The sequence below is a fragment of the Ranitomeya imitator genome, chromosome 4 (assembly GCF_032444005.1).
Source record: "Ranitomeya imitator isolate aRanImi1 chromosome 4, aRanImi1.pri, whole genome shotgun sequence".
NCBI classification, from domain to species: Eukaryota; Metazoa; Chordata; class Amphibia; order Anura; family Dendrobatidae; genus Ranitomeya; species Ranitomeya imitator.
Window position 1 is genome coordinate 322,727,831 of NC_091285.1, and position 21,832 is coordinate 322,749,662.

At 41.9% G+C, this 21,832-nt stretch overlaps 1 protein-coding gene across 2 annotated transcripts in view; it reads right to left on the bottom strand.

The window, feature by feature from the left end:
• Positions 1-395: 395 nt before the first annotated feature.
• Positions 396-21,832, bottom strand: part of IQUB (IQ motif and ubiquitin domain containing) — a 90,427-nt gene continuing 68,990 nt past the window's right edge. For both annotated transcript variants that reach the window (XM_069764901.1, XM_069764902.1), the window contains 3 exons: positions 17,791-18,039; positions 15,671-15,856; positions 396-768 (listed from right to left, as the gene is read on the bottom strand). In XM_069764901.1, the coding sequence (XP_069621002.1) occupies positions 595-768; positions 15,671-15,856; positions 17,791-18,039 (609 nt within the window). In that variant the 3' untranslated portion in view covers positions 396-594. The remainder of the gene's footprint in view (positions 769-15,670; positions 15,857-17,790; positions 18,040-21,832) is intronic.

Genomic DNA, 21,832 nt, shown 5'->3' on the forward strand with positions numbered 1-21,832 from the left:
TACTTACAGTTTCCTAGCCAATCTGGTCCTGAGGGACCGGGGTTTCTTCATAAAAAAGGTTGGACTGCAACATACTTATCTGCCCCATTCCGACATGTCCTACTTCTGCTTTCAGGTACTGGGAGAGGCAGCAATGACATTATCACCGGACAGCGCTCTATTCACCCAGCTCAAGCTCCATTTCATTACGACATCAGGAATACAATCTCTGCCCTTGCTCGGAAGCAAAAATCATTTTCCCTCTTGATGGGAGGTATGGAAGTTGGATTTACATAGTGTATTTTAGGTCAAGCTGACTGGCCAATTGCTAAAGTAAATCAGTGGATAAATGGGAAGATGATTTCAATGGCTAACATGTTGATGGTTGCCATAAGAATAAATACAAATGTTTGCAATTTATAGTCAATTTCTTTCTTTAATAAGAAAACAGCAATACAATATCCAAATCAATTTTAGATGTAAATACATTTTTAATGAATTTCACATAGTAATTAGTCTAGCAAAATATTTCATAATGCAGTCAGTTAATGATGATAGAATACAAAGCTGTCACATTAATATGATAAATGCACTGAAATTAGCAGGGGAAACAATCTAGACTTGTAGATTGCCTGCAATAGGTTTACTTATAACAAGATCATTAACTGCAGACATCTGATCTGATTTCTCTTGATGAAGAAATGGTGCTATCTCAGGAATTTGTGAAAAATAGTTCTTGGCAAGAGTATGCCTGTGCTTGATCTTTCGAATAAAAACAATGCCATAAGCCTGGACAGGAAGAGATAAAAATAAATAAGAAGTGGATATCTACAGTATATACAGTTGTATTATCCTAATTACGGTATATGAGAAAAGCAGATAGGATATCAACAACAATTTGATGTGCAACCTCTTTTTTTGTATAATTATCCTCATTAGTGAAGATCTTAAAGGGGCTATGCACTTCAGATTTTTTTAACCTAAAACTGCTGACTATATTTAATAAAAAATGTATACAATCAATACCAATCCCCTGCCACTACACTTCCATCTTGACCCAGGTCTCCTGCTTGCCTCTGTTGTTCCTCCTTAAGCTGGTAGGGCAAAGTGGCTGTAGTAGTGATGTAATGAACACTGCTGCAGCCATTGATTGAGAAAGAATAGAGACCTAACCAGTGCTTGAAAGGGAACATCAGGGGATTGGTAAGGCGAGTATATTTTTTTAAAGCACATTGCAAAGTTTTAGAAAACTAACCTTTTTAATGTATAAATGGAAAGTACATTTGAACTTACAAAATGTACATTAACATGTACAATGCTTTTTCTGCCAGCCACATTTATTCTATTGGTTGATCATTCATATATAAAATAGTCATCATAGTAATGCAGTGATATTTTATACTGCAATGCATTATAAGTTTAATATAAAATGCTAATAAAATTTGTAAGGCTGTAAACATCCATTGACTAGATGGTGCGTTTTGGCAATCATGTGAGAAAACATTGACATATTAATGACACAAATGAAACTATGATAGGGGAATGGTTTTGAACTTCAGTAGCCAACTGCGCAAAAAAAAGATTGAGATACAATTAGTAGGTCACACATCACCAAACATAGCAGCTACTTGTTCAATGTGCTTTAAAACCACTTCAGAGAGTCGTCACCAGGCTTTTTCTGCTCCATCTGACTACAGCATAAGGTAGATAGATATATAGATAGATATTACATGATAGATAGATGAATATGAGAAGACCGATAGAAAACAAAAACTGGAGACAGGGGACCCGATTCATCAAAGCTTTTACAGCAGAATTCGAGCATAAAAAACTTTGACATGTTGCAACATTTTTGTGCAGTGTGCAGTTGCACAAAAAAATTGTGACTTTTGGCATTTTTATGCCAGCTTTAACCAGCTATGTAAAATGGGCAGAGCTGGAGTGTGACAGGGGTTTATTGCCACAACTCATCTAATATATGACATTAGATGAGCTATAGCTCATCTAATATGTGACATTTCTCACATCAGGCATAAGATTTGATACTTATCAGACATGTATGTTTCATTAAGAGTAGAGAGGGACGGACACCTAGATGTTTGGGTTTGGTGAACAGTTACAAAAAGTTCGGGTACCAGATCAGTACCCGGACCCGAACTCGGACCTCATTCACTAGAATGTGCATGACAGAGCAGCAAACACCGCTTCTGATCTGCGGTAAAATCATCACCACCGGACAGACAGCCGAGATTTCCACGCTGTCAAATGACAGCGTGAACCCGCAGCTGTGATCGGAGGTAAAAAGTTTACCTCCGGTCATTGGTGTCGGCTGATGGGACTACTGCTCCCATCAGCACATGCCTGCTGCCATTAATAACAGAGAGAGCAGAAGTAGCTGATGGGAGTATTCATCAGCCAGCGCCTACACTGTAATAAATAATAATAATAAAAAACTGCGTGGGTTCCCTTTTATTTTTGATAACAGCCAGGTAAAACTCACAGTTGGTGGCTGCAAACCTCAGCTGTCAGCATTAGCAAGGCTGGTTGTCAAGAATAAACGAGTCCTCATGCTGTATTTTTAAATTATTTCAATAAATAATTATAAAAACGGAATGGGGTGCCTCCATTTTTTAACAACCAGCCAAGCTAAAGCAGACAGCTGGTATTCTCAGGCTGGCCATGGATATTTGCCTTCCTCCCCCCCAGCCTAAAAATAGGAGCCCTCGGCTGCTTGGAAAAGGCGCATCTATTAGATGCACCAATTCTGGTGCTTTGCCCGGCTCTTCCCATTTGCCCTGTAGCGGTGGCAAGTGTGGTTCATATTTGTGGGGTTGATGTCACCTTTGTAGTGTCAGGTGATATCAGGCCCATGGATTACTAATGGTAAGGGGTCAATAAGACACGTATCCATTACTAATCACATAGTTAAATGGTAAATAAAGACACGGCAAGGATGAAGTCTTTTATTTGAAAGAAAACAAAACACTTTTATTTAAAAATAACAAAAACAGTTATACTCACACCTAGTTCCACTGAATCCCTCGTCTTCTGTAATAAAACAAAAATAAACAACAACAATATCCCTCACCTGTCCGTCATTGTGTCCCACGCCGTAGTCTATGTAAAAAAGAGGTTTCAACCTGGACGGTGCCAACAAGCAGTCTCAGTGACTAGCGGTGCCATCATTGAGATTATTGCCAGTCACTGAGGCTGCGTTCCCAGCCGGGCTGAACTGCAGTTGCCTCAGTGAGATCCTTGCTAGCACCATGAGAAAGTCTCACGGTGCAGAGGCGAGTTCACCGCAGTTCAATGAGAGAATTGCGGTGAACTTGCCTCTGCACCGTGAGACTTTCTCATGGTGCTAGTGGGGATATCACCGAGGTCACCGTAGTTCAGCACGGCTGGGAACACAGCCTCAGTGACCAGCAATAACCCATATAACGTCACCGTTAGTCACTAAAGTTGCACTTGCAGCAGCTCATTCACCAGTGGTCCTCACCCTGGACAATCACATCTTGGCACCATCCAGGTTAACCCCTCTGTGACCTTAGACGTACTATCCCGTCGAGGTGCCCTGGGCTTATCTGACCCTGGACGGGATAGTACGTCATAGCCGATCGGCCGCGCTCACGGGGGGAGCGCGGCCGATCGCGGCCGGGTGTCAGCTGCTTATCGCAGCTGACATCCGGCACTATGTGCCAGGAGCGGTCACGGACCGCCCCCGGCACATTAACCCCTGGCACACCGCGATCAAAGATGATCGCGATGTGCTGGCGGTGCAGGGAAGCACCGCGCAGGGAGGGGGCTCCCTGCGGGCTTCCCTGAGACCCCTGGAGCAACGCGATGTGATCGCGTTGCTGCGAGGGTCTCACCTCCCTCCCTGCTCCCTCCAGCCCCGGATCCAAGATGGCCGCGGATCCGGGTCCTGCAGGGAGGGAGGTGGCTTCACAGAGCCTGCTCAGAGCAGGCACTGTGAAGGCTGCAGCGCTGCATGTCAGATCAGTGATCTGACAGAGTGCTGTGCAAACTGTCAGATCACTGATCTGTGATGTCCCCCCCTGGGACAAAGTAAAAAAGTAAAAAAAAAAATTTTCCAAATGTGTAAAAAAAAATAAAAAAAAATATTCCAAAATAATGAAAAAAAATAAATAAATATTATTCCCATAAATACATTTCTTCATCTAAATAAAAAAAAAAAAACAATAAAAGTACACATATTTAGTATCGCCGCGTCCGTAACGACCCGACCTATAAAACTGTCCCACTAGTTAACCCCTTCAGTAAACACCGTAAGGAAAAAAAAAAAAAACGAGGCAAAAAACAACGCTTTATTATCATACCGCCGAACAAAAAGTGGAATAACACGCGATCAAAAGGACAGATATAAATAACCATGGTACCGCTGAAAGCGTCATCTTGTCCCGCAAAAAACGAGCCGCCACACAGCATCATCAGCGAAAAAATAAAAAAGTTATAGTCCTGAGAATAAAGCGATGCAAAAATAATTATTTTTTCTGTAAAATAGTTTTTATCGTATAAAAGCGCCAAACCATAAAAAAAATGATATAAATGAGGTGTCGCTGTAATCGTACTGACCCGAAGAATAAAACTGATTTATCAATTTTACCAAACGCGGAACGGTATAAACGCCTCCCCCAATAGAAATTCATGATTAGCTGGTTTTTGGTCATTCTTCCTCACAAAAATCGGAATAAAAAGCGATCAAAAAATGTCACGTGCCCGAAAATGTTTTCAATAAAAACGTCAACTCGTCCCGCAAAAAACAAGACCTCACATGACTCTGTGGACCAAAATATGGAAAAATTATAGCTCTCAAAATGTGGTATTGCAAAAAATATTTTTTCCAATAAAAAGGGTCTTTCAGTGTGTGACGGCTGCCAATCATAAAAATCTGCTAAAAAACTCGCTAGAAAAGTAAATCAAACCCCCCTTCATCACCCCCTTAGTTAGGGAAAAATAAAAAAAATGTATTTATTTCCATTTTCCCATTAGGGCTAGGGTTAGGGCTAGGGTTAGGGCTAGGGCTAGGGTTAGGGCTAGGGTTAGGGTTAGGGCTAGGGTTAGGGCTAGGGTTAGGGCTAGGGTTAGGGCTAGGGTTAGGGTTAGGGCTAGGGTTAGGGCTAGGGTTAGGGCTAGGGTTAGGGCTAGGGTTAGGGTTGGGGCTACAGTTAGGGTTGGGGCTAAAGTTAGGGTTAGGGTTTAGATTACATTTACAGTTGGGAATAGGGTTGGGATTAGGGTTAGGGGTGTGTCAGGGTTAGAGGTGTGGTTAGGGTTACCGTTGGAATTAGGGTTAGGGGTGTGTTTAGATTAGGGTTTCAGTTATAATTGGGGGGTTTCCACTGTTTCGGCACATCAGGGGCTCTCCAAACACGACATGGCGTCCGATCTCAATTCCAGCCAATTCTGCGTTGAAAAAGTAAAACAGTGCTCCTTCCCTTCCGAGCTCTCCTGTGTGCCCAAACAGGGGTTTACCCTCACATATGGGGTATCAGTGTACTCAGGACAAATTGGACAACAACTTTTGTGGACCAATTTCTCCTGTTACCCTTGGGAAAATACAAAACTGGGGGCTAAAAAATATTTTTTGTGGGAAAACAAAAAGATTTTTTATTTTCACGGCTCTGCGTTATAAACTGTAGTGAAACACTTGGGGGTTCAAAGTTCTCACAACACATCTAGATAAGTTCATTGAGGGGTCTAGTTTCCAATATGGGGTCACTTGTGGGGGGTTTCTACTGTTTAGGTACATTAGGGGCTCTGCAAACGCAATGTGACGCCTGCAGACCAATCCATCTAAGTCTGCATTCCAAATGATGCTCCTTCCCTTCCGAGCCCTCCCATGCGCCCAAACGGTGGTTCCCCCCCACATATCGGGTATCAGCGTACTCAGGACAAATTGGACAACAACATTTAGGGTCCAATTTCTCCTGCTAACCTTGGAAAAATACAAAACTGGGGGCTAAAATATAATTTTTGTGGAAAAAAAAATATTTTTTATTTGCATGGCTCTGCGTTATAAACTGTAGTGAAATACTTGGGGGTTCAAAGCTCTCACAACACATCAAGATGAGTTCCTTAGGGGGTCTACTTTCCAAAATGGTGTCACCTGTGGGGGGTTTCTACTGTTTAGGTACATTAGGGGCTCTGCAAACGCAATGTGACGCCTGCAGACCATTCCATCTAAGTCTGCATTACAAATGGCGCTCCTTCCCTTCCGAGCCCTCCCATGCGCCCAAACGGTGGTTCCCCCCCACATATGGGGTATCAGCGTACTCAGGACAAATTGGACAACAACTTTTGGGGTCCAATTTCTCCTGTTACCCTAGGGAAAATACAAAACTGGGGGCTAAAATATAATTTTTGTGGGAAAATAATTTTGTTTTATTTTTATGGCTCTGCATTATAAACTTCTGTGAAGCCCTTGGTGGGTCAAAGTGCTCACCACACATCCAGATAAGTTCCTTAGGGGGTCTACTTTCCAAAATGGTGTCACTTGTGGGGGGTTTCAATGTTTAGGCACATCAGTGGCTCTCCAAACGCAACATGGCGTCCCATCTCAATTTCTGTCAATTTTGCATTGAAAAGTCAAACGGCGCTCCTTCCCTTCCGAGCTCTCCCATGCGCCCAAACAGTGGTTTACTGCCACATATGGGGTATCAGCGTACTCAGGACAAATTGGACAACAACTTTTGAGGTCCAATTTCTTCTCTTACCCTTGGAAAAATAAAAAATTGGGGGCAAAAATATAATTTTTGTGAAAAAATATGATTTTTTATTTTTACGGTTCTGCATTATAAACTTCTGTGAAGCACTTGGTGGGTCAAAGTGCTCACCACACATCCAGATAAGTTCCTTAGGGGGTCTACTTTCCAAAATGGTGTCACTTGTGGGGGGTTTCAATGTTTAGGCACATCAGTGGCTCTCCAAACGCAACATGGCGTCCCATCTCAATTCCTGTCAATTTTGCATTGAAAAGTCAAACGGTGCTCCTTCCCTTCCGAGCTCTCCCATGCGCCCAAACAGTGGTTTACTGCCACATATGGGGTATCAGCGTACTCAGGACAAATTGGACAACAACTTTTGGGGTCCATTTTCTCCTGTTACCCTTGGTAAAATAAAACAAATTGGAGCTGAAGTAAATTTTTTGTGTAAAAAAGTTAAATGTTCATTTTTATTTAAACATTCCAAAAATTCCTATTAAACACCTGAAGGGTTAATAAACTTCTTGAATGTGGTTTTGAGCACCTTGAGGGGTGCAGTTTTTAGAATGGTGTCACACTTGGGCATTTTCTATCATATAGACCCCTCAAAATGACTTCAAATGAGACGTGGTCCCTAAAAAAAAATGGTGTTGTAAAAATGAGAAATTGCTGGTCAACTTTTAACCCTTATAACTCCCTAACAAAAAAAAAATTGGTTCCAAAATTATGCTGATGTAAAGGAGACATGTGGGAAATGTTACTTATTAAGTATTTTGTGTGACATATCTCTGTGATTTAATTGCATAAAAATTCAAAGTTTGAAAATTGCGAAATTTTCAAAATTTTCGCCAAATTTCCATTTTTTTCACAAATAAACGCAGGTACTATCAAAGAAATTTTACCACTATCATGAAGTACAATATGTCACGAGAAAACAATGTCAGAATCACCAGGATCCGTTGAAGCGTTTCGGAGTTATAATCTCATAAAGGGACAGTGGTCAGAATTGTAAAAATTGGCCTGGTCATTGACGTGCAAACCACCCTTGGGGGTAAAGGGGTTAAAAACGGTTTATCCCCAGACATGGATTACGGCATGGGACAGAGCGACGGACAGGTGAGGGATACTGTTTATTTTTGGTTTATTACAGGAGGCGAAGGATTCTGTGGAATTAGGCATTAGGTGAGTATAACTGTGTTTGTCATTTTAAAATAAATATGGAAAAATGTGTTTTGTTTTATTTCAAATAAAAGACTTTACTTTGGCTATGTTTTTATTTACCAGGTAACTATAGTATTAGTAATGGATAGGTGTCTTATAGATGCCTCTCCATTAGTGATCCATGGGCTTGATGTCACCTGACAATACAATGGTGACATCAACCCAACAGATTTGAACACCACATGCCCCGGCTACAGGGCAAAGTGCCAGAAGTGACGAATTTAATAGCTGTGCCCTTTCTGGCTGGCGGTGCACTGCTATTTTTAGGCTGGGAGGGAAATATCCATGTCCCCTTACCAGCCTGAGAATAACAGCCCCCAGCTGATTTCTTTAGTAGGGCTGGGTGTTAAAAATAGGGGAAACCCCACGCCGTTTATTTAAATTATTTATTTAAATAAGCTTCTTGCTGAAGCTGACAACTGAGGGGTGCAGCCCACAGCTGTGAGTTTATCAAAAATACAGGGGAACCCATGCTATTTTTTTTAAAAAAAATATTTATTTACAGCGCATGCGCTGGCTGATGAACACTTCCATCAGCCGCTCGTGCTCTCACAGGCGTCAGCTGAGACAGTATGGGAATCGCGGCTGTCTGACCGGCAGCGTTGATTTTATTGCCAATCAGAAGCGGTGTTTGCCATGCTGTCATGGACATGACAGCTCAACAAACACCCGGTGTTCTGGTGGGGTCAAGCCCGAATACTAACACTGTCTTTCTGGTGAAGCACGTGTGCGGTGTCCGCACCCGAACAGTAGGTCTTCAGTATGGACGCCGAACTTTAATGTTTGGGTTCGCTCATCTCTAATTAAGAGGCATAGAGTCAGACAAGAGTATCTGACTCTAGGTCACATGTGAAAAACGCCAGTCTTAGAGAATCAGAGTCAGAGTGTCTATGTAGAACAACATCTCCTAATATAATAGGGGTGATTCAAAACCAAATTGGGGTCTAAAAAGGAGAACAATCTTGATCTATCTAGTAAAGAGTCTTTGGATTGACCGAATGATTCTGCTGGGGAGAGCATACTAGAACTAGAATACAGGTTTACCCATTAAACTTGTAGATTAATTTGTCTCTATGAAAAAACTTTCACAACAAAGTTACTAAGTACGGTAATTGAAATATCCTTAATGTGTTCATTTCTCAGCAAAAAATATATTTTACATCAATCAAAAGTAAGCACCTAATTAAAAATCTAGCCATAATTTGTTATTGACCTAATTTCAAATTTATTGCTTATAGCAGGACTCCCGTGGTATCATAATAGGTCACCTCTGCAACTTCCTCAGTAGTCCTACTAGCCCCAAAGCCACAATATTCACAGCAACCCCCTCACACAGTGGTCACAACTGGCAGCACAAACTTTGCCAATTGTCATAATACCTGACCCATTCATTTTGGTCACAGCAACATTCACAGCAGTACCTCTTCCAATACCTTACTTATAGGAGCCTGATCCTTGCAAAGTAGTCACAGCAAACCACTCCTAACTTCCCCAGTAGATATAGTACTGTTTTGAAGAGTTGGATCTTATGTACCCTGTATATTTTTAGACCTAATCCAAGGAGAGGTAAATCTGTTAGTGTAGGTTCCCATCTAAATATGTTGCCTTGCACTAGGGACTTAAAATTTATGAGAAAAGTCTAATTAGCTTTTTTGGGGGATGAAAATCTTCTCTGACATACAATGTATTGTCTGACATAATTATGTCATTATAGTATTATATATTTATAAGTTGTTGCAATTGTGATGCTATTACTTGCCTTGTATGAGCATGGTAGCATTATATAATGAAAACTTTTTTTTGTGTAACTATATTTACACTAGATGGTAGCCCGATTTGAACGCATCGGGTATTCTAGAATATGTATGTAGTTTATTTATGAAGACGCACGCAGTGTATAACACAGGCCACGTAGTATATAACAGAGGCCACATAGTAAAGCACAACAAAAAAAGAACCTGAGAATAATAAAGACTGCAATAAAAAAATTATAATAAGGACAAATGAATATAAAGAAATGCCTTTATTTAAATATATTTGGCAATGGCACTAACAATGTGCCTGTACATGGAGAAAACAAGACAGTGTATGTAGTACATTTACCGTATATACTCGAGTATAAGCCGAGATTTTCAGCCCATTTTTTTGGGCTGAAAGTCCCCCTCTCGGCTTATACTCAAGTCATATACCCGGGTGTCAGCAGGGGAGGGGGAGCGGGGGCTGTGTAATCATACTTACCTGCTCCCAGCGCGGTCCCTGCAGTCCCTAGCTTCTCCGGCGCTGCAGATTCTTCCTCCACTGAGCGGTCACATGGCACCGCTCATTACAGAAATGAATAGGCAGCTCCACCCCCATAGGGGAGGAGCCGCATATTCATTTCTGTAATGATCGGTGCCATGTGACCGCTCAATTACAGGAAGAAGCTGCAGCGCCGGAGAAGCCAGGGACTGCAGGGACCGCGCCGCAGCAGGTAAGGGGAGCACAGCGCTATAATTACCTGCTCCTCGCTCCGGTGCGGCTCCGTCTGCAGCGTCCTCTAGCAATGACGCTCAGGTTAGAGGGCGCTGTGACGTAGTCAGTGCGCGCCCTCTGCTGAGCGTCAGTGCTGGAGACGGAGCCGCAGAGGAGCAGGTAATTATTGAAAGCGCCGGCGTCCTGAGAAGAGAGGTGAGTATGTGATTTTTTTTTTTTTTTATGGCAGCACCAGCAGCATTCTAAGGAGCACCTATGGGGCCATAAAGGTGCAGAGCATATAAGGGGCACAGCATTATAAGGAGCACCTATGGGGCCATAAAGGTGCAGAGCATATAAGGGGCACAGCATTCTAAGGAGCACCTATGGGGCCATAAAGGTGCAGAGCATATATGGGGCACAGCATTATAAGGAGCATCTATGGGGCCATAAAGGTGCAGAGCATATAAGGGGCACAGCATTATAAGGAGCATCTATGGGGCCATAAAGGTGCAGAGCATATAAGGGGCACAGCATTATAAGGAGCACCTATGGGGCCATAAAGGTGCAGAGCATATATGGGGCACAGCATTATAAGGAGCATCTATGGGGCCATAAAGGTGCAGAGCATATAAGGGGCACAGCATTATAAGGAGCACCTATGGGGCCATAAAGGTGCAGAGCATATAAGGGGCACAGCATTATAAGGAGCATCTATGGGGCCATAAAGGTGCAGAGCATATAAGGGGCACAGCATTATAAGGAGCACCTATGGGGCCATAAAGGTGCAGAGCATATATGGGGCACAGCATTATAAGGAGCATCTATGGGGCCATAAAGGTGCAGAGCATATAAGGGGCACAGCATTATAAGGAGCACCTATGGGGCCATAAAGGTGCAGAGCATATAAGGGGCACAGCATTATAAGGAGCACCTATGGGGCCATAAAGGTGCAGAGCATATATGGGGCACAGCATTATAAGGAGCACCTATGGGGCCATAAAGGTGCAGAGCATATAAGGGGCACAGCATTATAAGGAGCACCTATGGGGCCATAAAGGTGCAGAGCATATATGGGGCACAGCATTATAAGGAGCACCTATGGGGCCATAAAGGTGCAGAGCATATAAGGGGCACAGCATTATAAGGAGCACCTATGGGGCCATAAAGGTGCAGAGCATATATGGGGCACAGCATTATAAGGAGCACCTATGGGGCCATAAAGGTGCAGAGCATATATGGGGCACAGCATTATAAGGAGCACCTATGGGGCCATAAAGGTGCAGAGCATAAATGGGGCACAGCATTATAAGGAGCACCTATGGGGCCATAAAGGTGCAGATCATATATGGGGCACAGCATTATAAGGAGCACCTATGGGGCCATAATCAAAGGTGCAGAGCATATATGGCACAGCATTATAAGGAGCATCTATGGGGCCATAATCAAAGGTGCAGAGCATATATGGCACAGCATTATAAGGAGCATCTATGGGGCCATAATCAACGGTGCAGAGCATTCTATATAGCACAGTTGTATATGGAGCATCTATGGGGCAATAATGAACGGTATGGAGCATCTATTTTTATTTTTGAAATTCACCGGTAAATGCTGCATTTCCACCCTAGGCTTATACTCGAGTCAATAAGTTTTCCCAGTTTTTTGTGGCAAAATTAGGGGGGTCGGCTTATACTCGGGTCGGCTTATACTCGAGTATATACGGTATTTCTATTGGTTGTGGTCCGTCCATTATATATTTTTATTTTATTTTTATTATTATTCTCTTTTATATATGTTTTTTCCAAGTACAGGCACATTGTTAGTGTGTATAACACAGGCCACGTAGTGTATAAGACAGGCCACATAGTGTATAACACAGGCCACGTAGTGTATAACACAGGCCACGTAGTGTATAACACAGACCACGTAGTGTATAACACAGCCCACGTAGTATATAGCACAGCCCACGTAGTATATTGCACAGCCATGTTGTATATTGCACAGCCCATGTAGTATATTGCACAGCCCACGCAGTATATAGCAATGTGGGCATCATATCCCTGTTAAAAAAAATAAAATAAAAAATAGTTATATACTCCTACTCGCCTTCCGTTGGCCCCGGATCATGGCGAAGCAGTTACCGATGCTCCTCACGTGCCTTGGTGTCAAGAGTGCATTGCGGTCTCGCGATATGATAACGTAGCGGTCTCGCGAGACCGCTACGTCATCATCTCGCGAGATGGCAATGCATGGAGCGGTCACCGGAACGTCGCGAGGAGCGGGAAAGGCCTGTTCTGGATCCGAGGGGCCGACGGATGGTGAGTATATAACGATTTTTTATTTTTTTTAAATTATTTTTAACATTAGATTTTTTTACTATTGATGCTGCATAGGCAGCATCTATAGTAAAAAGTTGGTCACACAGGGTTAATAGCAGCATTAACGGAGTGCGTTATACCGCGGTCTGTTAGCGCTGTCATTAACCCTGTGTGAGCGCTGACTGGAGGGGATTATGGAGCGGGCACTGACTGTGGGGAGGAAGGAGAGGCCATTTTGCCGCCGGACTGTGCCCGTCGCTGATTGGTCGTGGCTGTTTTGCCGCGACCAATCAGCAACTTGGATTTCCATGACAGACAGAGGCCGCGACCAATGAATATCCGCGACAGACAGAAGGACAGACGGAAGTGACCCTTAGACAATTATATAGTAGATGTTATTTTTTTATCATCATGATGTTTACTCTTTTCCTAATCTTGAGTAACTCTTATTGAAGTCATTTGTATTATGTACAGTGGGTGAAATAAGTGGTTTTACCCATCATTAGGTGTTTCTTGTATGGCATCAACATGTTAGGGCAAGTTAGGTTAGGCTATGGGTTGAACTAGATGGACTTAAAGTCTTCCTTCAACCTTAATAACTATGTAACTATGTAACCTTAGTAGTGAGACACCTTTTTATAAGCCATCAGTTGAACCAGCTGATATTATTTCTCACTAAGTTTTTTTGTTTTGTTTTTCTCACTAAGTGGCAAGATTGCTTTCTAATTAATGATAGATTTCAGCTGGTGTTATAATAATAATAATAATTTTTATTTATATAGCGCCAACATATTCCGCAGCGCTTTACAACTTATAGAGGGGACTTGTACAGACAATAGACATTACAGCATAACAGAAATCACAGTTCAAAATAGATACCAAGAGGAGTGAGGGCCCTGCTCGCAAGCTTACTAACTATGAGGAAAAGGGGAGACACGAGAGGTGGATGGTAACAATTGCTTTAGTTATTTGGACCAGCTATAGTGTAAGGCTCAGGTGTTCATGTAAAGCTGCATGAACCAGTTAACTGCCTAAGTATGTAGCAGTACAGACGCAGAGTGCTATTAACTGCATAAAGTGTATGAGAACATGATGCGAGGAACCTGATTATGTTGCTTTTTTTTTAATAGGCCACACAGGGATAGTTAGGTTAATGCATTGAGGCGGTAGGCCAGTCTGAACAAATGAGTTTTTAGGGCACACTTAAAACTGTGGGGATTGGGGATTAATCATATTAACCTAGGTAGTGCATTCCAAAGAATCGGCGCAGCACGTGTAAAGTCTTGGAGACAGGAATGGGAGGTTCTGATTATTGAGGATGCTAACCTGAGGTCATTAGTGGAGCGGAGGGCACGGGTAGGGTGGTAGACTGAGACCAGAGAGGAGATGTAGGGTGGTGCTGAGCCATGGAGTGCTTTGTGGTTGAGGGTAGTAGCTTTGTACTGGATTCAGGAGTGGATGGGTAACCAGTGTAATGACTGGCACAAGGTAGAGGCATCGGTGTAACGGTTGGTGAGGAATATGATCCTGGCAGCAGCATTCAGGACAAATTGGAGAGGGGAGAGTTTGGTAAGAGGGAGGCCGATTAGTAGAGAGTTACAATAGTCCAGACGAAAATGAATAAGTGAGATAGTAAGAGTTTTACTTTAAAGTTTGATACTTTATCAATGTGACCATTTTTTGGTGCATTTGCTAATTTTGTAAGGGTTATTACAGTGATTGATTATTTATGTATAAAATGGCTACTGCAGTTATGCATCATGTGTCTGTGCTGTTTTTATTAAATCTAATCCTGGTTTTAATAGAACTCATGTGATGTATTGACTAATTTGAGAATATCTAATAAAGCTTTCATATTGTTTTTATGATAATGACTAATTCCCTTATAGCTTTTTTAGAATATTATGCTGATGTTTTTTTCAGGTATTTATGTAGGTTTCGAGAATAGTCTATAAAGCTGTAATGCAGTTTAAAAATGATGCTCACATAAATCTTAGCTCCCTCAGAGTGTGGTTTTATTTGTTTGTATGCTATATTAATGCCACGTTTGTGTTAGACATTGGCTCCTAAGAAAATCCAAGCGGCTGAGCAGACCCAGAAGATGTAAGATTCTCCTGGTAAAATGATTTTCTTACACATCAGTCACGTTTCACTAAATGAAAAACTTTTCCTAATGTTATTTTAAGTCTCAAGCAGATTTTTCACTTAGTAACTAGCACTTTGAGATAGCAAAGTACACGTTTCCTGTGAATGAAGTGAATAACTTACAGCTTCTCAGAGACGTGCTAAACTTTTCTTCCTGGATTATTAATTGCAGCCCACAATTGCTGAATTTGCAATGCCATCTGCTGGCAGGAATGTGTAGTGTACGGGAAGCAGACATGTAACAAGCACACGTTCCTGAGCCATGTGATTTATAAAACGTTAACAGAAGCTCTGTTAATTGCATTTTATAACAGATAAATGAATCCGGCTGATGTTGTTGTATCGTCTTACAGCAACACGTGGATTTCCTGTGGTCACAATGCTGTGTCAGTAAAGCAAGATGAAGGTTTGTTTTCTTTTAATTAATCATACTTTGCACTGATGAGGGGCAATACCCCGAAACACAGTGTCTGCAAATTGGGATTCTGGTTTGGCTTTTATCTTAAGTCATATTGCAAGGCTTGTTAAAGGGTCGATAATGACTTGTAGGATTGCTACTTTCAACAAGTGGCACTTTACCAACTAAGATAGATAGTACTGATCCAACCTCCTCCAGTGCTGGGTTCTCATTTCCGCTCTGCTAACTGTATTTTGACAAATCACTGAAGTCAGCGAAGCTGCCGATGTAGACAGCAAGAACCTTCTACATTGTTTGAAATCTACTTTTATGAAAGTGGAAAATCCCATTAACTGTTGCAGTTAATAAAATCAATGAATATTTCATACATATAGAAAGGTAACCGTAAAACCCAGATAAACAGTATTAGTTACCTGATCAGCATTAGCAAGTTTTAGATGAGCTGCTGCCTCTTCTTTAGTTAAGAGAATACAGTTCCATGGAGACCACTCGTAATATTTGTTCCATCTCACCATGGCTAGTTCATACAAATCATCACAGGCACTTAATGCAGAATTAGAGCCCCAGATATTCTCCACAAGATACTGAATGTCTTCTTGCTGCAATGAAAACACCAAGGTTTGCTGTATGGCTAGGCTAGAAGATCAGTGATATACTTATAAAACCAAGATTACGATTAGACTCAGCAAGAGTTAAAACATGTTATGTTCCCAGGTAAGACAGCAGGTCACAGTAGATAAGTACAGTCTAGATGATGTCTAGTCCCTAACTGGATCTTTGTAAACTGATGGCATTTTTTTATTGGGTTATATATAATTCTTAAGTGCCGTAAAGAATAGGACATCCCATCAACCCTTTGCAGTGTTGGGTTGTAGAACCAGTTCAGCCAGAAAACTGACACTGTCCAGCATTGTCTAATTCTCCCTGGAGTGTTTTGGTGTCAGCTCACAGTGTGTTTGTATTAAGAGGGCTACAATGAAGTCTAAAGAGAAGATACTGGAACATTCAATGTCAATGATAGAGCAAAAGCTTTGTCCCTGAGCTCATACACCCATTAATACAGCATACTCCCCTAGACTGTGGACCGTGCTTAAGTAGAGGTACTGCCAGATGAAAAGCAAGGCTCGGCAAACTTTCTGTCTGAGTCTAAAGTTTGGTATGTAAAAATGAAAAAACTGCTGTTATAAATGTCAAACTTATTCGTAGGAGCCCATTAAGCCGGGGAAGTGTAATGAAGTATCCTTTTCACCTCCGGCAGTGGAGATGAGAAAATTTCCCGAAATTTATTTTGGGCTGATTGGCTACGTTCAGCTGAAAGAGCTCCAATTATCATGAAAACAGGTTTATTATGCTCTAAGGTCTCTCCAGACCTAAAAGAATAATAAACAAAGGAAAGATAAGAGGTTAAAAAAAGAGAAATATTATACTCATTATAACCATCAGTCCTAGCCCCTTACTTGTCCTCGGTAGCCCCTTGGTCTGCTGTAATGGTCCTTGTCGGTCTTTTTCAGGTCTGAGTGATTGGTCTCACTAGGCCATGTGTGGGGAAAGGGGTTGACCAAATCTCTGATATGCCTCATTACTCCCCCCATGACCAACTCAGAGCACCAAAAGAACTGAAGATCAGTATGGCGTACATGATAGCTATGGTGGCATGAGGACGGGTAAGAGTAGTGACATTTTAGCACTTTAAAACCTTCTTGGCCTTCAAAGGAGACAGCAAAATTCCGGATTTATGCAATTGGAATCCTAAAAATTGGGGGAAAATTCAACTAAATCAATTTGTTATGGATCATATCACTAATTTCTATCAGCATGACATTTTATCAACTGTACTGGAATTACCGTAGTTTTCCATACAGAGATTTCCATCCATTTGTTGGCAAATGCTCAGACGTAATGTAAATACAGTCTAGCATGCCAAAGGATGACAAAAATTCACGATACATATCTGTTACACAATATTTCTCAACAAGCAAGCATATTCCTCAATCTGTTCTCTTTACAGCTATGTCAATGGATGACAGGTTGGATAAGTCAGTGACGCAATCCTTTTCAGAATAACACAGATGTAAGCAGCGCCTTAGATAATTGTTTCCCAGTGTTTACACTTTAAAATTGAAAGGTGTAAAATTCTTGCTTACACTTGTCTTAATATTTGAAATCCATACCAAGTAATAGATATTAAAAGAAGCAAAAATATATGAAGTACAAACAGGTGGTGATGGCAGAGAAATGATGGACTGGGCAGTGTAAACAGAGGAAAACCCTAAAAAAAGGCTTCAAAGTTTTTGAAAGTGAGCTTGTTTTCACATGTCTGACATTCATGATGAGGGTACGGGCTGCAATGTGTAGACCAGATGGGGGTCTCCTAACCTAAACTCAACAGCCTCATAGGCATATATGAAATATGAGTCTATTGACTTCAGAAAAGGGAACTCGCGGCCAATTCAGACCCTGCGGTCCGCACTCGGAAACCAGTTTAAGTGACTGTGAAAGACACAATCCAATCCTATTTCATTCTGACAGTTACCTGAAGTAAGAATGCAATTTTGGCATCATCTTTGTAATCTGCTTCTGACTTTTTCAGCTGTTTCAGTAATAATTTGTATTTTGTAAACTCTTCTCTCTGCCTAGCTTCGTTGTCTAATTTCGAGCATTTTCGGCACCGTCCAATAGTGCGTGCATTAGCAGACAGAGAAAACTCAGTCGAGGGCAGATAGCTTTTACAACTGGGACAGAAGTATATATTTTTACGAAATACTGCAGAGTCCTGAGGAACCTGAAAAAATAGAAAGCTGTCGTTATTCTGTGCATAGGAGTCTACACAACACCTTTCAGTGACTGAATTTCATAGGTTAAAAAACAAAGGAGAATTCATTTAAGTGAGGTGGACAAGCATCCAGGTCCCACAAACTACAATCCACACCAGCTGTATGTGCCAAAATATACTTCTTTTCATCCCATCAGAAAACTAAGCAAAAAGCCTAATAAGTGTATGTGTGCAGCGTGTTTTTTGAAGGTGGTCAAAAACAATGGATTTTCTAGTGGAAACAATTTCAGGAAACACTCCTTTCGGGAGTTTGTTGAAAAGTTTTAATGAGTTTTTAAAAAGTTTTGGAAGAGCTTTAGCAGCTATTTGATTGGACAGTTGATTCAGTGGATCAGCAGATGCTTCAAAAACCTAAAAACAAAACAAAACAGTGTGCACATGCCCTATTTCTGTTCTATAATATCAACAGCATTTTATTTACGTGCATTCGTAAATGTAGACATTTCTGAAAATTGTAAGAACATGACAATTGTGTAGAATATTTGTACATGCAACAGAACAACATACGAAATGTCTAAGGGTACGTGTCACTTAGAAAGACAAAATTACGACATTTCCCAACTTGCACATTTTTATACACTGTACAGATGATTTTATATTTAGTCATGCAATACTTTTCAAGTCTCCCATGCTAAAAAAATACTTTACATGTATTTTCCAAACTATCTGCACAGAAACATTTCCAATGAAGACTAAGGGTATGTTCACACGTTCCTGATTTCCATCCTTTTTTTTTCAGGACTGTTTTTTAAAAAACTGCAGCTCTTGGCAGAAAACGCAGGTCCTTTTTTTGGTCCTTTTTTTGTCCTTTTTTGATGCGTTTTTTGATCCTTTTTTTGATCCTTTTTTTGATCCTTTTTTTATGCAGTTTTCTATGCAGAGTCTGTGTGTTTTCTAGGAAGTTTTTTAGGGTTAAAATGGCTGAAAATACCCTAACCCTACCCCTAACCCTACCCCTAACCCTAACCCTACCCCTAACCCTACCCCTAACCCTACCCCTAACCCTACCCCTAACCCTATTCTAACCTTAGTGGAAAAAAAAAATTCTTAATTTTTTTTTATTGTCCCTACCTATGGGGGTGACAAAGGGGGGGGTGTCATTTACTATTTTTTTTTATTTTGATCACTGAGATAGGTTATATCTCAGTGATCAAAATGCACTTTGGAACGAATCTGCCGGCCGGCAGATTCGGCGGGCGCACTGCGCATGCGCCCGCCATTTTGCAAGATGGCGGCGCCCAGGGAGAAGACGGCCGGACGGACACCGGGTAAGTATAAGGGGGGTAGATTAGGGCACGGGGGGGGCATCGGAGCACTGGGGGGGGCATCGGAGCACGGGGCGGTGGGATTGGAGCACGGGGGGGCGGGATCGGAGCACGGGGGGCAGCCACACTCCGCCCACGCACTTCCGCCCGCTTCCCCGCACTTCCTGCTGCAGCGGTTCTGCACCACAAACCGCAGTAAAACCCGCAGATATTTTTTTCATCTGCGGGTTTTACTGCGGGTTTGACCTCACAATGGAGGTCAATGGGTGCAGAACCGCTGCGGCTCCGAAAAAAGAAGTGACATGGTACTTCTTTTTTCCCGCAGCTATTCAGCGCGGCTTTTTTTTTTATTTTCCGCATTGTGGGCACAGCAGTTCCTGTTTTCCATAGGGTACAATGTAATGTACCCTGCATGGAAAACAGCTGCGGACCCGCAGCGGGAAAATCGCGGCAATTCCGCATGAAAAAAAGGATCGTGTGAACATGGTCTTAGGGTATGGTCTCACGTTACATATTTGCTGCAGACAACATGTCTGATGGCACGAAAAACGCAGTGTAAAATATGAACATTTTTTATGTTTTTTTACTTGAGTTTTCAACTTGCAAAAATGCTGAAATTATTGACATGCTCTTGATTTGAAACTGCTTCAAATCGGCAAGGAAAAAATAAGCAACATGTGCATGAGACTACAGAAATCTCATTCACTTTTCTGGTACTAGGAAATGCTTCAGTTTTTGTGACAAATCTGTGAGAAAAAATGCAATAAAAACGCAGCAAATGTTGCGAGTGTGCACATACCCTTGAAGAAAACCTGTCACCAGGTCAAAAGTAGGCAGTTTTTGTTCCTATTTTATTTCCGAGAGTTTTCTCTTTTTTTGTTTGATTTTTTACATCCACAATATTGATCCAGAGATTCGGGCCTTTTTGAGGAGTGCTCATTTTTATGGTCTTCACCAAACGGACTTTGGTCATAGAGTAATAATGCTGATCAATCTAAAGACACACCCCAATAGAATCCTATGAGCCATGCCCCCTTTTCACCCCATAAAAATTACTGTAGACCTAAATAAAAAAGTCTAAACCTCCGGTACTAGACTCAGAGGAGCAGCTGGAAATTGGCCACATTTCACCTGTGACAGGCCTTCAAAGATGGCTGCTATCTTCCAGACACAGTGCCACACCAGTACATGGGTTGTGTATAACATTGCAGATCAGCTCTATTGATGTGAATTGAACTGCTATACCACTAACAAGCTATGCACAAGTACGGTGCTCTTTTTGTAGGAAAGCAGTCATGTTTTTTAACTATGGAAAACACCCTTAACCCCTTACCGGCATCGGACGTACTATACCGTCCGATGCCGGCTCCCCTGCTTTGATGCAGGGCTCCACGGTGAGCCCGCACCAAAGCCGGGACATGTCAGCTGTTTTGAACAGCTGACATGTGCCCGTAATAGGCGCGGGCAGAATCGCGATCTGCCCGCACCTATTAACTAGTTAAATGCCGCTGTCAAACGCAGACAGCGGCATTTAACTACCGCTTCCGGCCGGGCGGCCGGAAATGACGTCATCGCCGACCCCCGTCACATGTCCGGGGGTCGGCGATGCATCTCCATTGTAGCCATAGAGGTCCTTGAGACCTCTATGGTTACTGATTGCCCGTCGCTGTGAGCGCCACCCTGTGGTCGGCGCTCACAGCACACGTGCAATTCTGCTACATAGCAGCGATCAGCAGATCGCTGCTATGTAGCAGAGCCGATCGTGCTGTCCCTGCTTCTAGCCTCCCATGGAGGCTATTGAAGCATGGCAAAAGTTAAAAAAAAAAGTTTAAAAAAATGTGAAAAAAATAAAAAAAACATAAAAGTTTAAATCACCCCCCTTTCGCCCCAATCAAAATAAATCAATAAAAAAAATATCAAATCTACGCATATTTGGTATCGCCGCGCTCAGAATTGCCCGATCTATCAAATAAAAAAAAGTATTAACCTGATCGCTAAACAGCGTAGCGGGAAAAAAACTCGAAACGCCAGAATTACGTTTTTTTGGTCGCCGCGACATTGCATTAAAATGCAATAACGGGCGATCAAAAGAGCGTATCTGCACCAAAATGCTATCATTAAAAACGTCATCTCGGCACGCAAAAAATAAGCCCTCAACCGACCCCAGATCACGAAAAATGGAGACGCTACGAGTATCGGAAAATGGCACAATTTTTTTTTTTTTTTTTTTTTTAGCTAAGTTTGGAATTTTTTTTCACCACTTAGATAAAAATAACCTAGTCATGTTTGGTGTCTATGAACTCGTAATGACCTGGAGAATCATAATGGCAGGTCATTTTTAGCATTTAGTGAACCTAGCAAAAAAGCCAAACAAAAAACCAATGTGGGATTGCACTTTTTTTGCAATTTCACCGCACTTGGAATTTTTTTCCCGTTTTCTAGTACACGACATGCTAAAACCAATGATGTCGTTCAAA